Genomic DNA, 11965 nt, shown 5'->3' with positions numbered 1-11965 from the left:
ACAGTGAGGTAGACACCATGGCACAAAGATATATATACACCCCTCTGTCATAGTGAATGAGTGGATCTGGCATCCACTCTATTCTTAACTAAACTATACTCTACTGTAACATATACTTAGTTGTTCCATCACATAGTGCAATCGCAGGTCATTGCTACTAATCCAAGCCAGTGTGTCATATCACCCCTCACTGATGTCATCTGTAGGCAGTAGTTACTGCAGTCCAGATAATCATCTCTCCAAAGGCAGTACTCATACTGTGGTCTGGGCTTCTCTCACCAATTTGCCATTTGATCATTGACACCTCGAACACTTGTGTCAGGTGTCAGGGGTCTCGCGCCTGAAACCCAGGTCGGTCTGTCGAGATACTCGGTGACTATCAAACTGTGCAACAGCTATTGTCTCGGTATTGGTGACTATCAAGTTGTGCAGTGACAGCAGGTGGCATTCGTTGTATATAATATCGTAGGTTTCAGCTGACCTCTGTGGACACTCCATTCAGGGGTAGCTCGGCATGATCAATATTAATGCTTCGATTATGATGACACCAAGGTCTGGTGTGAGTGTTGATGATGATGAGGTTGTTGTCATTGGTGATAAGGTTGGTGAGTGTTGATGATAAGGAGGTTGATGGTGTTGGTGATAAGGTTGGTGGCGTCAACACGAGTGTCCAGTGTGTTGACTTGATGCTTGAAGTGACCCCCGGACCGCAGTGGACTACTGCCTTCAGTTCTATCTATATCTGGACCACTAACCTGCTATGGGCGCCTTTGGACATCAGGTAGTGGTGATACAACACACACACTACGATGAGGAGCAACCTTGATAGATTGCTGCTATGCTGACTGAAACTAATATATACTTATGCTGAAGTGATAACTAGTTATGGTGAGTAGAGTGGATGAGGATCCACTCGACCTATGATGATGAGAAAGCATGGTTATATACCTCTTCTCAGCATCACCAGCGATGCTGCTCCTGCTCTCTCTCCAGAGAGTACCTTCTTCATCGAGTACTGCTCAGGGGCCTCTCCTGCTTGGCACCCCTGTGCCTCTTGAGCTGTGTCGACTCCTTCGACACTGCTCCTCCTCCTTGCTACCCTGCTTGTTTGGCACCCTTGTGCCTCCTGAGTCATGTCGACTCCTTCGACACTGCTCCTCCTCCTCAGGACCTGGTGTCGACTCCTTCGACACTGCTCCTTCTCCTTTGATCAGTGACAGTTCCTTTGGCTCTTGTCTCTCGAGCCCCTGAGTGGTAACCATCTGCATGCTCCTTGAGCTTGGTCCTCTTCGTGGCTGTGCCTGCTCCTTGAGCTTGGTCCTCCTCGTGGCTGTGCTTGGCCCTCCTTTGCATGTGAGTCCATAGGAGTCCATGGTCTCCATGGAGACTGCACTACGACCATGCTCTCTACTGATCTCGACTAGATCTTCGATACCTGTGCTCCTTCCATATGAACCCGTGACCCTCCTGCTTCTTGAGCATCCAGGCCCATGACATCAGGCTGACAGATCATCATCCTGTATACTAAGTGTTCTGCATTCAGCAGGAACTGACTGTGCCACATTACCACTGAACTGAGTGTTCACAGCAGTTAGCCAAAACCTGTCAAACAAACAATCCTTCAAGCAGTCTCAGTGAAAGTGGCCAACAGGTGCATACTCAAGAGCACTCACTGAAACTGGTTGAAATCACCCAAACCAGTAGCTTTCGGGTTCCAGGCACACGACCGCTGACAACACGTACCTCAACGCCAACCTGCATCATGTCAGGGGTCTCGCGCCTGAAACCTGATATCTGTAGTAGAAACGCGTCTATTGCAGATCCTGTCGAGATATGTGGTAAAATGCCATGTATTATTATTCTTGTTGAGACCTGTTGTAGAAGGCCTCTATGACTTTTCTCACTCAAATATGTGATAGGTTGATTGCTATTGCAGGTTTTGACTAACTGCTGTGGACACTCTGTCCAGAGGTAGCTTGGCACAATCAATAACTGTCAATACTGGGCAATGACACCAAGGTCTGGTGCTGATGATGATGCTGACACTGACACAAGTGTCCAGTGTGTCAACTGAGTAACTGAGTGATCCCCAGACTGCAGTGGACAACTGCCTTCAGTTCTAATGATCGAGAGAGCCAGACTGCAGTATTAACCACCTTTGGTGTCAATCGATATCCAGACCGCAGTTAATACCGCCTTCAGATGATGTCAGTGAGCAGTGATACAACACATGCACTATGATAGAAGCAATACTATGTGATTGCAACTTGCTGATGGAAAAACTACTAAGTATACTTATGCTGAAGTGATAACTAGTAATGTATGGTGTTGAGTGGATGGGGATCCACTCACTTGCTATGACGAGGAGCATGGTTATATAACCATTCCTGCAGCGTCGCCTGTGACACTGCTCCTGCTCTAGGAGGCCTCTTCAACTCTGCTCCTCCTTGTCGTCCTTCCTATCCTGTCCTTCCACCTTGTGCTACTTCTCGTTGTCACCGCTTCTCTCGCTTCCTGTGGGTGGACAGTCCTCATGCTACTTCATCATTGTCAGGGGTCATTCCCACTTCATCTGAGTGGCAACTTGCATCCATTCATCACCCTCCTGTTGTCAGCACCCATCTGCTTGCATCGACTTCATTGTTGTGCAAGGTCCCTTCTTCATCTGGTGGTGACCCCCCCTTGTTTGTTGTTACCCCCTTGCTGTATCAGCAATAGAGGTTTCCCTTGAACTGTTTCCCATGAGATCTGTTATAGCAAGCATGGTACTGCTGATTCTATTGACTCCTGTAGCATGACCCATGTTCCCACCAATCTCAACAAGTTATGTCATAGAGCTGTTGATCCTACCAATCTCACTGAACTCTGTTGGAACTCTACTTTTGCCCAATCCACAATGGTTGCACAAGATCTCTTCATATGAGTCCCGTTCTTCCTGCACATCCATCTGGTCCCATGACACATCACAACATCTATTTAAAACTGCCAGGGGGTGCAGAAGTCCTGGCAGGGAAGGTATATAAGTTAATCAAGAGCCTCTATGGGCTGAATCAATCCAGCCGGGAATGGCACAAGGAGCTTGACACACACCTACAAAGGCTGGGCTTCTTCCTGCTCCTCAACGTACCTGTAAGTGGTCACGCACCTGAAACCAGATTGGGTGCTTCCAGTTGATTTCGATGAGATCAATTGAGTACAATCTGTTCAGTATGTTTCAGCTGAAGGTAACCAGACAGTTGAGTTCTGGTAGGTTTTGGCTGACCACCTTGAACACTCTGTTCAGAGGCTATGCAGCACATCTGTAACACATTGGTGTGGGAGTGGTATCAGATACAACTCTCCTAATACAGCATGAGTGTTTGTAGTGCTGCTAGTTGATGTTCTTGACATTGTCTGGACCACAATAAGACTATCACCTACAGATGACAAGAGGTACTGGACTGCAGGTGCTTAGACACTGCTTACAGTAACTGACTGGACCACAGATGTTGAGCAACACCACCTACAGTGATGAACTGGACCACAGGTGTTGAGCAACACCACCTACAGTTGATGTCTGATGGTGATACAACACACACATTCAAGATGTCATTGCAAAGCTCTGCTATTGCAATGATACATAACTATGAGTCAAGTAAAGAGTAAGTAAGATAAAGAGTAGAGTGGATGAAGATCCACTCATATGCTCTATGGTGAAATGAGAGTATTTATGTGTTTGCCCAGTGTCACCTGCAACACTTCTCCTGCTCCTTCAAGAAAGGGTTTTCACCCCTTTCTGGCACTACTCTCCTTGAGCTGTGTGCCAGCTCCTCTAGTGCTACTCTTCTGCTGCCTGGACAGTGTGTTGGATTATTCAACACTGCCCCTTAACCTCTAATGTCCCCTTACATCTGGCACTATGTGCCAACCCCTTTTGGCACTGCTCTTCCACCATACAGTTAGGGCCCCAGTCTCCTTGACACAGGTCTCCCTCTCCTGACCAGTGACCATCTTTCCAACTCCTTATCTTGTGAATCCCCTGATTGCATGCCAAACTCTATTGTCATGCTCCCTGGTCATGTGGTGGCCCCTGTTGTCAGTTCTATGTGGCAGTGAGCATGTCCCCCCTGAGTGGTAACCATCTGCATGATCCTGAGCTTGGTCCTCTTCTTGCATGCAATCATTCCCATATACTTCCTCAACCTTCTGGTGTCAGGCCCCCCTCTTCTGATCCTCCATTACTTCCTTGTGACAGATGACCTGTTCTGTACTGATGGTTTTGGTTTGCACATTTTGGTGAAACCTACTGGCTAGGCTTGTTCTGGTCAATCCCAATGAGATTAACTAAATCCTTATGTTGTGGTTGATCTCACGAGTTTTGCACACAACTAGCCCAATCAGATTGTCGTCACCCAATGCTCGCTTTTCCTAGATTCTTTCTGCGCAGACCCTGTGACAGTACCCTGCATATACCTTAGAGGCGCAGGTACATTGCAAGTGATCATTGTGGTGTATGTGGATGACATGTCCATTGTGTCACCATGAAGAGACCAGATCAATCAGGCGAAGAAAGCAATCATTGACAAGTGGAAAATCACCAACAATGGACCCACAAAAGAGTTCCTCAAGATCAAGATCACATGGGATCAGGGAAAGAGGGTCATTGGCTTGGATCAATGAGCATACATTAAGGAGATCATAAAAGATTTGATCTGACCACATGAGAGAACATGGACCCCCATGACCCACACCCCTTTGAAACTGCCAACTGACCTGGAGACAGACAAAGAGCTGAAAGCCAGGTACCCAGTACTTGTGGGCAAGCTACTTTGGGTCTCAAACACTGTCCAGCCAGACATCTCATTTGCTGTCAACACCCTTGCTTATTGTCACAGGGCCAGCACAGAGATCATAAGCAGACGTTCTGTGCAGCTGCCAAAATGAGCTCGGTGCACAGGAAGCAGGACTAGTTGAGACCCAGGGGCTCCAACCAATCTCATTGAGAATGGTCAAACAGTGAGCTCTGGCAAAACCTCATCAAGAATGGTCAAGACAGTGGGACCTGGGAAGTTTCACCAAGACTGGCCCAAGATGAAGTGGACCAATCAGTCCCACAATGGGATGAAGTTGCTCCATCAAGACCACAGGACCAGTCACTGGGAACAGGGGATGAGAGAACTTGCCACCTGATGAGGTGGGAGAGAACCCCTGAGCATGATGAAGTTGGCATAGGAGGATCGCTGCTTCAGCAAGAAGAGTAGGAGCAGAAAGGATAGGATGGAGTAAGAGCCAGGTGTCATGGGCCTGAAGGCAAGAAGCAGGAGGGTCACTGGTTCATATGGAAGGAGCACAGGTATCGGAGATCTAGTCGATACCAGTGGAGAGCATGGTCGTAGTGCAGTCTCCATGGAGACCATGGACTCCTACAGACTCACATGCAAAGGAGGACCAGGCCCATATGTGAGGAGGGCCAGGCACAGCCACGAAGAGGACCAAGCTCAAGGAGCATGCAGACAGTTACCACTCAGGGGCTTGAGAGACAAGAGTCAAAGGAACCGTCACTGGTCAAAGGAGAAGGAGCAGTGTATAGGAAACTGGCAAGCAGGTCCTGAGGAGGAGGAGCAGTGTCGAAGGAGTCAACACAGCTCAGGAGGCACAGGGGTGCCAAACAAGCAGGATAGCTCAAGGAGGACAGGAGTGGTGCTAGAGGGGCCCCCTGTACAGTACTCAATGAAGAAGGTACTCTCTGGAGAGAGAGCAGGGGCAGTGTTGCTGGTGACACTGTGAAGAGGCATATAACCATACCTCCTCATCATCAAAGGTTGAGTGGATCCTTATCCACTCTACACATACCATAACTAGTTATCACTTCAGCATAAGTATATATTAGTTCCAGTCAGCATAGTAGCAATCTATCAAGGTTGCTCCTCATTGTAGTGTGTGTGTTGTATCACCACTACCTGACATCCAAAGGTGGCCCATAGCAGGTCAGTGGTCTGGATATAGATAGAACTGAAGGCAGTAGTCCACTGCAGTCTGGGGATCACCTCAAGCATCAGTCAACACACTGGACACTCATGTTGACACCACCAAGCTTATCACCAACACCATCAACCTCATCATCATCAACACTCACACCAGACCTTGGTGTCATCATAACATTGATATTGATTGTGCCGAGCTACCCCTGAATGGAGTGTCCACAGAGGTCAGCTGAAACCTACAATAGTATATACAACAAACACCACCAACTGTCATTGCACAACTTGATAGTTGCCAAGCAATGTAGCTCATCAAGACTGATACTGAGACAATAGCTGTTGCACAGTTTGATAGTCACTGAGTATCTCGACAGACTGACCTGGGTTTCAGGCGCGAGACCCCTGACACCAGGTAGACAGGGGTGGACAGAGAGGCCACTTCTCTGCAAGGAGGAGGGCTGTGGTGAAGTTGACACCATGGCACCAAGATATATATATGCCCCCTCCATCATAGTGAATGAGTGGATCTGGCATCCACTCTATTCTTAACTAAACTATACTCTACTGTAACATATACTTAGTTGTTCCATCACATAGTTGCAATCACAGGCTGTTGCTACTAATCCAAGCAGGTGTGTTGTATCACCCCTCACTGATATCATCTGTAGGCAGTAGCTACTGTGGTCCAGATATCTATCTCACCAAAGGTGGTACTCATACTGTGGTCCAGGCTTTCCTCAACAATTTGCCATCTGATTGTTGACACCTTGAACACTTGTGTCAAATCAATGATTATCATCACATACACTAAGTGTCTACAGCAAGCAGGAGCTGACTGTGCCATGCTACCACTGGACTGAGTGTTCACAGCAGTTAGCCAAAACTTGTCAAGCAAACAAGCCTCCAAGCAGTCTCAGTGAAAGTGGCTGACAGGTGCATACTCAAAAGTGCTCACTGAAACTGGTTGAAATCAATTGATCCAGTAGATTTCGGGTTCCAGGCATGCGACTGCTGACAACATCCAGAAGTGTGTCTTGGACTCAGCTGTCAAAGCAGAGTATGTTGCAGGATTGGCAGCCATGCACAAAAGCTCTATTCCATTGGCATTTTTTGTATGGTTTTGGCTTCAGAGACCACATACCAATAGTCCCCACAGATAACACTGGATGCATCCAAGTTGCAAAGGACCAGGCAACTCCACTTGAGGCTCAAGCATATTGACACAAAAGATCATCTCATCCAAAACCATTTCATGGAGGGTGACATTGTCATACAATATGTTAAGACCAAACACAACAATGCAGGCTACCTCACTAAGCCAGTGTCCCAACAGCTGCTCATGTGTACCTGACAATGACTTGGTATGGTAGATCTCAACTGCTCAGACTGCTCAGTTTGCAAGGGGGACAGTGAAATCACATGATTGTGTACTCATGCTCTAACATGACTGCTAACAATTCACCACTTGCTTGACCACCTTTGTTTGTGCTTCGCTCAACAATGACAAGTCTAACACACATGCACACATGTATCGGATTTCATAGAAAGGCTCAGTGTATAGTCCATGTCTTTGATTACCTCTGGGTAATTGTGTAGGTTATAGATGACTCAAGTGATCAACAACCAAGAGACCTTCACTTTCGGCAAAGGGATAGGAATAACTACTCAAAAACTGCTTCACAAAACCCTCGACAGCAACTCTCCTTCTATCCGTTTCTTTACTACTATGTTTCCCCTTGCCTATGGCTAAGTAGGCTAATCCTTGAATCGCCTCCGCCTCCAAGCCCAACAAAAACTTCTCGGTTAACTCAACGGCTTCTTTGGCATGCAATCCATGCAGATCCAACAAACACTCTGTCCTTTCATCCACCGAAAGATTCGCTGAATTCCCCTGCAATGCTCCTCGCCTAACCGCACCGAGACAAAGACCCAAACCATTACCCACAACCTTCCCGCGAAGATTGCGTGTACCAGCTTCGGTGCTCTGCGCAGCCGCATTAGAGCCCGAGGCGAATGGGTCGTTCAGTCTAGCTCGAAGCTCGACGAGACGGTCTTTGACGATAGCATGGGCAGCAGTTCGAGATTCGTCTTCGTATCGATGGTTTAGAGAGGAAGCTTCTTTGGAGAATTTGGAGGCGGAAGCGACATCGCCTTTGCGGTATGCTTCGGAGGCACGGGCGAGAAGTTTGTTGCGTTGTTCCGCGAGCGAGAGGACGTCGGCTCGATGGGTTTGGTAGGTTGAGGCTGCACTGGAGCCAGTTAGTAGGGTGGGGAGGAGTGCTGATGGTCGCAATGGGATACGGGCTGAGGTGCGTGATGTAGCAGCCGCAGCCTTGCCAACCTGCTTGCCTTCTGCTGAACCTGTTGCTCCAGGCTGAGATCGCATCGGACCAGCTTTGGAGTGAATACTGATCACTCCTTGCGAATCACTGTGTGCCCGTATGACAGCATCCGTTGGAGCCTTCCTCTGCACGGTGGAAGCCCACCTGTTTCTGGAAGCATCAGCAGCAGCAGCAGCACCACCACCCAACGTCGCAGCATACGAGGACTTGCTCGACCCATCCTTCGAACTCCCTCCGAGTTCGGGGAAGTCTTCCTTGGCACCATTGCCAGCACTTGCTGCATGCGCAGGCCAAGTATCTGATGGCTCGGCTGTCGAGGCTGATGCATCATTGACATTCAGACCAGAAACAATACCGGCGGCCAGCTGGTTGAGCGCATCGTAATCATGCAAGAAGTTGCAAGGATTATGAGCACAATGCCCCTTCAACCAGTAGCGACAGACAGCACGACTGTCCAAGTCATGGGAGAAGCGGCAATCACTACGTCGACATTCCCCAGCCAAATAGTATCGACAGACGCGATTGGCTGCGCCTCCTGCTGCGCCTGGTGCTGCTTCATACCGCTGCGATATCTGTGATGAACCAGATCTGGACAAAGCGGGACGCTGACCACGAGCACCACCCAAACCGAGCGCTTCTCTGGACATGACATTAACACCAGCCTTGACGCCTGCCGTAGCTGGCAGCTGAGCGGGAGCCATGCGAGGCGAGTTGGATGCGGAAGGACGAGCGGAGAAGCGATTAGCAGAAGGTCCTGCACCTGACAACAGAGATCGTGTACCATCACCCAAAGGCTTGCCGTCGTTCTCCCAGATGGCATTGAGTGTCTTTTCGACATCGTAGTTGTGCATAACAAGCGCCTCATCGACCTGCTCCGGACTCCACTCTGACGAGCCAGCTTTGGTACCCGTGACAAGGATGGAGTAGAGCATGTCGAAAGGTGTCAGAGGAGCCGTAGGCTCTGTAGCAGACGCGCTAGGATCGGAAGGGTCCCTGCTCTGACCCATATCGACACTGGGCCAACTTGACTGATACGCGTTCTGAGCACCAGCAGCAGTCTGTGCCGAAGTCCAGCCAGCATCCGGATCGTACAAAGTGAAACCAGCATAGCTGAGCGGCTGTTGAGCAGGCTTGACAGTACCAAAGGGCGAGAACTCATCGTCGTCGTCATCGCCAGCACCAGCGTGACTCTTGTTGGCGAGAGCGAGGTTGGTGCTACTGGCATTGGAGCTAGGACGGCGCACGAGGTGGAGAGCTGGACGAGTTGGCGTAAGTTGAGCAGCAGCAGCAGCAGCAGCAGCAGCAACAGCAGCAGCGGCAGTGGTGGTGGTGGTGGTGCTGATGGTGGTGGTGCTGCTAGTGGAAGGGCCGGTGCGTGGTTTGAACTCGGTTGCTGCAATGTTGAGCTTCGGTGAGCTGAAAGGAGATGGTGAGGCTGGGCGACTAGCTGGATTGCCGAACACGCCTGGTGGAAGCGAAGACATGGGGGATAGAGTGCCTGCAGCTGCACCATTCGTAGAGGCTAGACTGGTGGTGGAGAGGTTAGATAGAGTACGGTTCCAAGGTCGAGGTGAAGCACGAGGAGAGCCAGAGCCAATGACTCCAGGATGGGGTCGTGGGCTGGCTGCTCTTGTTGCTGTGGGAGAGGGCCATGCTGGAGTAGTAGCCGAAGTGAGCGAGGAAAGTGCACTAGAGCCCAAGTGAGGCGAGGTTGGACGCTGAGAGTTGGCAAAGGCTGCGGAAACGGCTGATGACTCTGTCGGAGTGGCGAAGGATGAAGAGGCAGGCGAGAAGGAAGGCCGCGATGGCGTCCAGGGGCGAGAGGTAGAGAAGGAGGGTATCCTAGCTGGACGACGTAGGGGCGACTGGGTTGGGTTGGAGGAAAAGTGGGCACCAGTGGGCTGAACATCCTCTCGATGACGATGCATAAGGTCGAGGACAAGATTGTCGATGCGTGCCGAGGGTGAAGGTAGACCTTCGATGGCGTAGAGAGCATTGGCAAGCGTGGCTCTGACCTTGTCGATGCGTTCCTCCTCGTCGAGATGCTGGTCATTGAGAGTGGCGAGGATGTCGGTGGTGTAGTCGGGCGTAGGGTTCGAGGTGGAGGTCCTGCGACTACTCGAGGTGGAGAAGGAGCGATGATGCGAGAGAGCCTGGAGTGAAAGCTGCTGAGCCTTGAAGGAGGAAGAGAGAGGCGGTGAAGCGGCTATAGATGAAGCGTCATCATCGTCGACTTGATTAAGGTTGAGATTGTCTTGCTCTTCTTGATCGTAGTCTGGGTGAGAGAAGAGCGTTGAAGGTAGATAGGCATCATAGCCGGATGTAGCTCTTTCGGCTGCTCCATCCTCAGAAGCCGATGCAGAGGCGGATGAAGATAAGGAGGAAGGCTTGTGTGGTTTGAAGGCAGCTGTGAGCAAGGGTGCTGTGCCCAGAGATGTAGCGGCTGAAGAGGCAGCTGTGTTGGCGGTAGCTGATGTAGAGTTGGAAGAGAACGACTGAGGGTTTGGCGTGGAGCCATTCTTTGCAACCAAGAGGTTATCGAGGAAGGATTTGGCATAGCTGCCATGCTTATTGTTAACCATTTCGGCAGGAGAGAAGTCAGGCAAGCTCAGCGACCAGAACAGCCGAGCATGCGGAGAAAGTGGCGGGGAAAAGAGAGTGACACTGTCACTGGGTTGATCAAGGCTGCCGAAGACGTTGGCGAGGGCGAGTGGGAATGGATGGAGGATGCATTGCAGTCCTTGGGATGGTGACAAAGAGTAAGAGAGAGGGAAGGAAAACGTGCAATCAAGTGTTGCTGAGCGTGGTCGAAAGGATGACGATGGTGGTCATGACGATGCGAGCAAGAATGCGCAGTCGACTCTTCAAACCAAGCTTTCCATTTGCTGCACGTGACTTTGGCAATTTCACTTTGGCAGTTTCACTGGTCAGGGGTTGAAATCCACGCACAAGAGCCCATTCTGCGGATGTTAGATCTTTATTACTTCACATTTGTTTTAATAAAAAGTCGGCTCCGAAACGCGTCTCGAGAGTTGGCTGTAGTCTCCGCTTCTGCTGTGAGAGGGAGTGAGGGAGTGAGGGAAGGGACGTGCACAAGAGAATGAGTTGGAATTAGATACACCACTCAGGAGGCCACGGTCAGGCACTCCTTTAGTCTGATGCTCTATGTGAAAAGGCTTAAATTTTTGTAAGGAGGTAATGACTAAGCTAAGGGCATATATACATATTCTCGGCACCTGACTGTGCTCCCCATGTCGAGTCATGCCCATGTGCCACGTATCTTCTTTCATAAGTGTTGTCATATCAACATATTCCCTGCATACCATGGTGTCAATCCTCGTGCATAGGCTGCGTTAGCTCCCACTAGCTTCGCATTCTGCTTGTCCTCCTCATTGCCTGATGCCTTCCTGATTCCCCGATCCTGTGAGCTCCTATTTAATACATCACGCGTTGGCGATGTTGGTGCATCTTCAACTCCCCCCCTCAACGGCATATCCAATCCTATCATTCTTGATATCCTTGTCATGTTGAGTCCCTTGAGAGGTTTCGTGAGTATGTCAGCCACATTGTTGGCTGTTCCGACGAACTCGATTGATATGTCACCATCTTGCACATGATCCCTAACAAAGTAGTATCTGGTATCGATGTGTTTGAGTTTCCAGT

At 49.8% G+C, this 11965-nt stretch overlaps 1 protein-coding gene across 1 annotated transcript; it reads right to left on the bottom strand.

Moving 5' to 3' along the window:
* Positions 1 to 7557: 7557 nt before the first annotated feature.
* Positions 7558 to 10884, bottom strand: UHO2_05384 (uncharacterized protein; the record flags this gene model as incomplete). Its single annotated transcript, XM_041560200.1, has 1 exon — positions 7558 to 10884. The coding sequence occupies one exon, from the start codon at positions 10882 to 10884 to the stop codon at positions 7558 to 7560; it is 3327 nt and encodes a 1108-aa protein (XP_041416134.1).
* Positions 10885 to 11965: the final 1081 nt, after the last annotated feature.

Source organism: Ustilago hordei, assembly GCF_900519145.1.
Source record: "Ustilago hordei strain Uho2 genome assembly, contig: UHO2_contig_13, whole genome shotgun sequence".
NCBI lineage: Eukaryota > Fungi > Basidiomycota > Ustilaginomycetes > Ustilaginales > Ustilaginaceae > Ustilago > Ustilago hordei.
The sequence above is the reverse complement of the archived record's forward strand: the minus strand, read 5'-3'. Positions and strand labels throughout refer to the sequence as shown.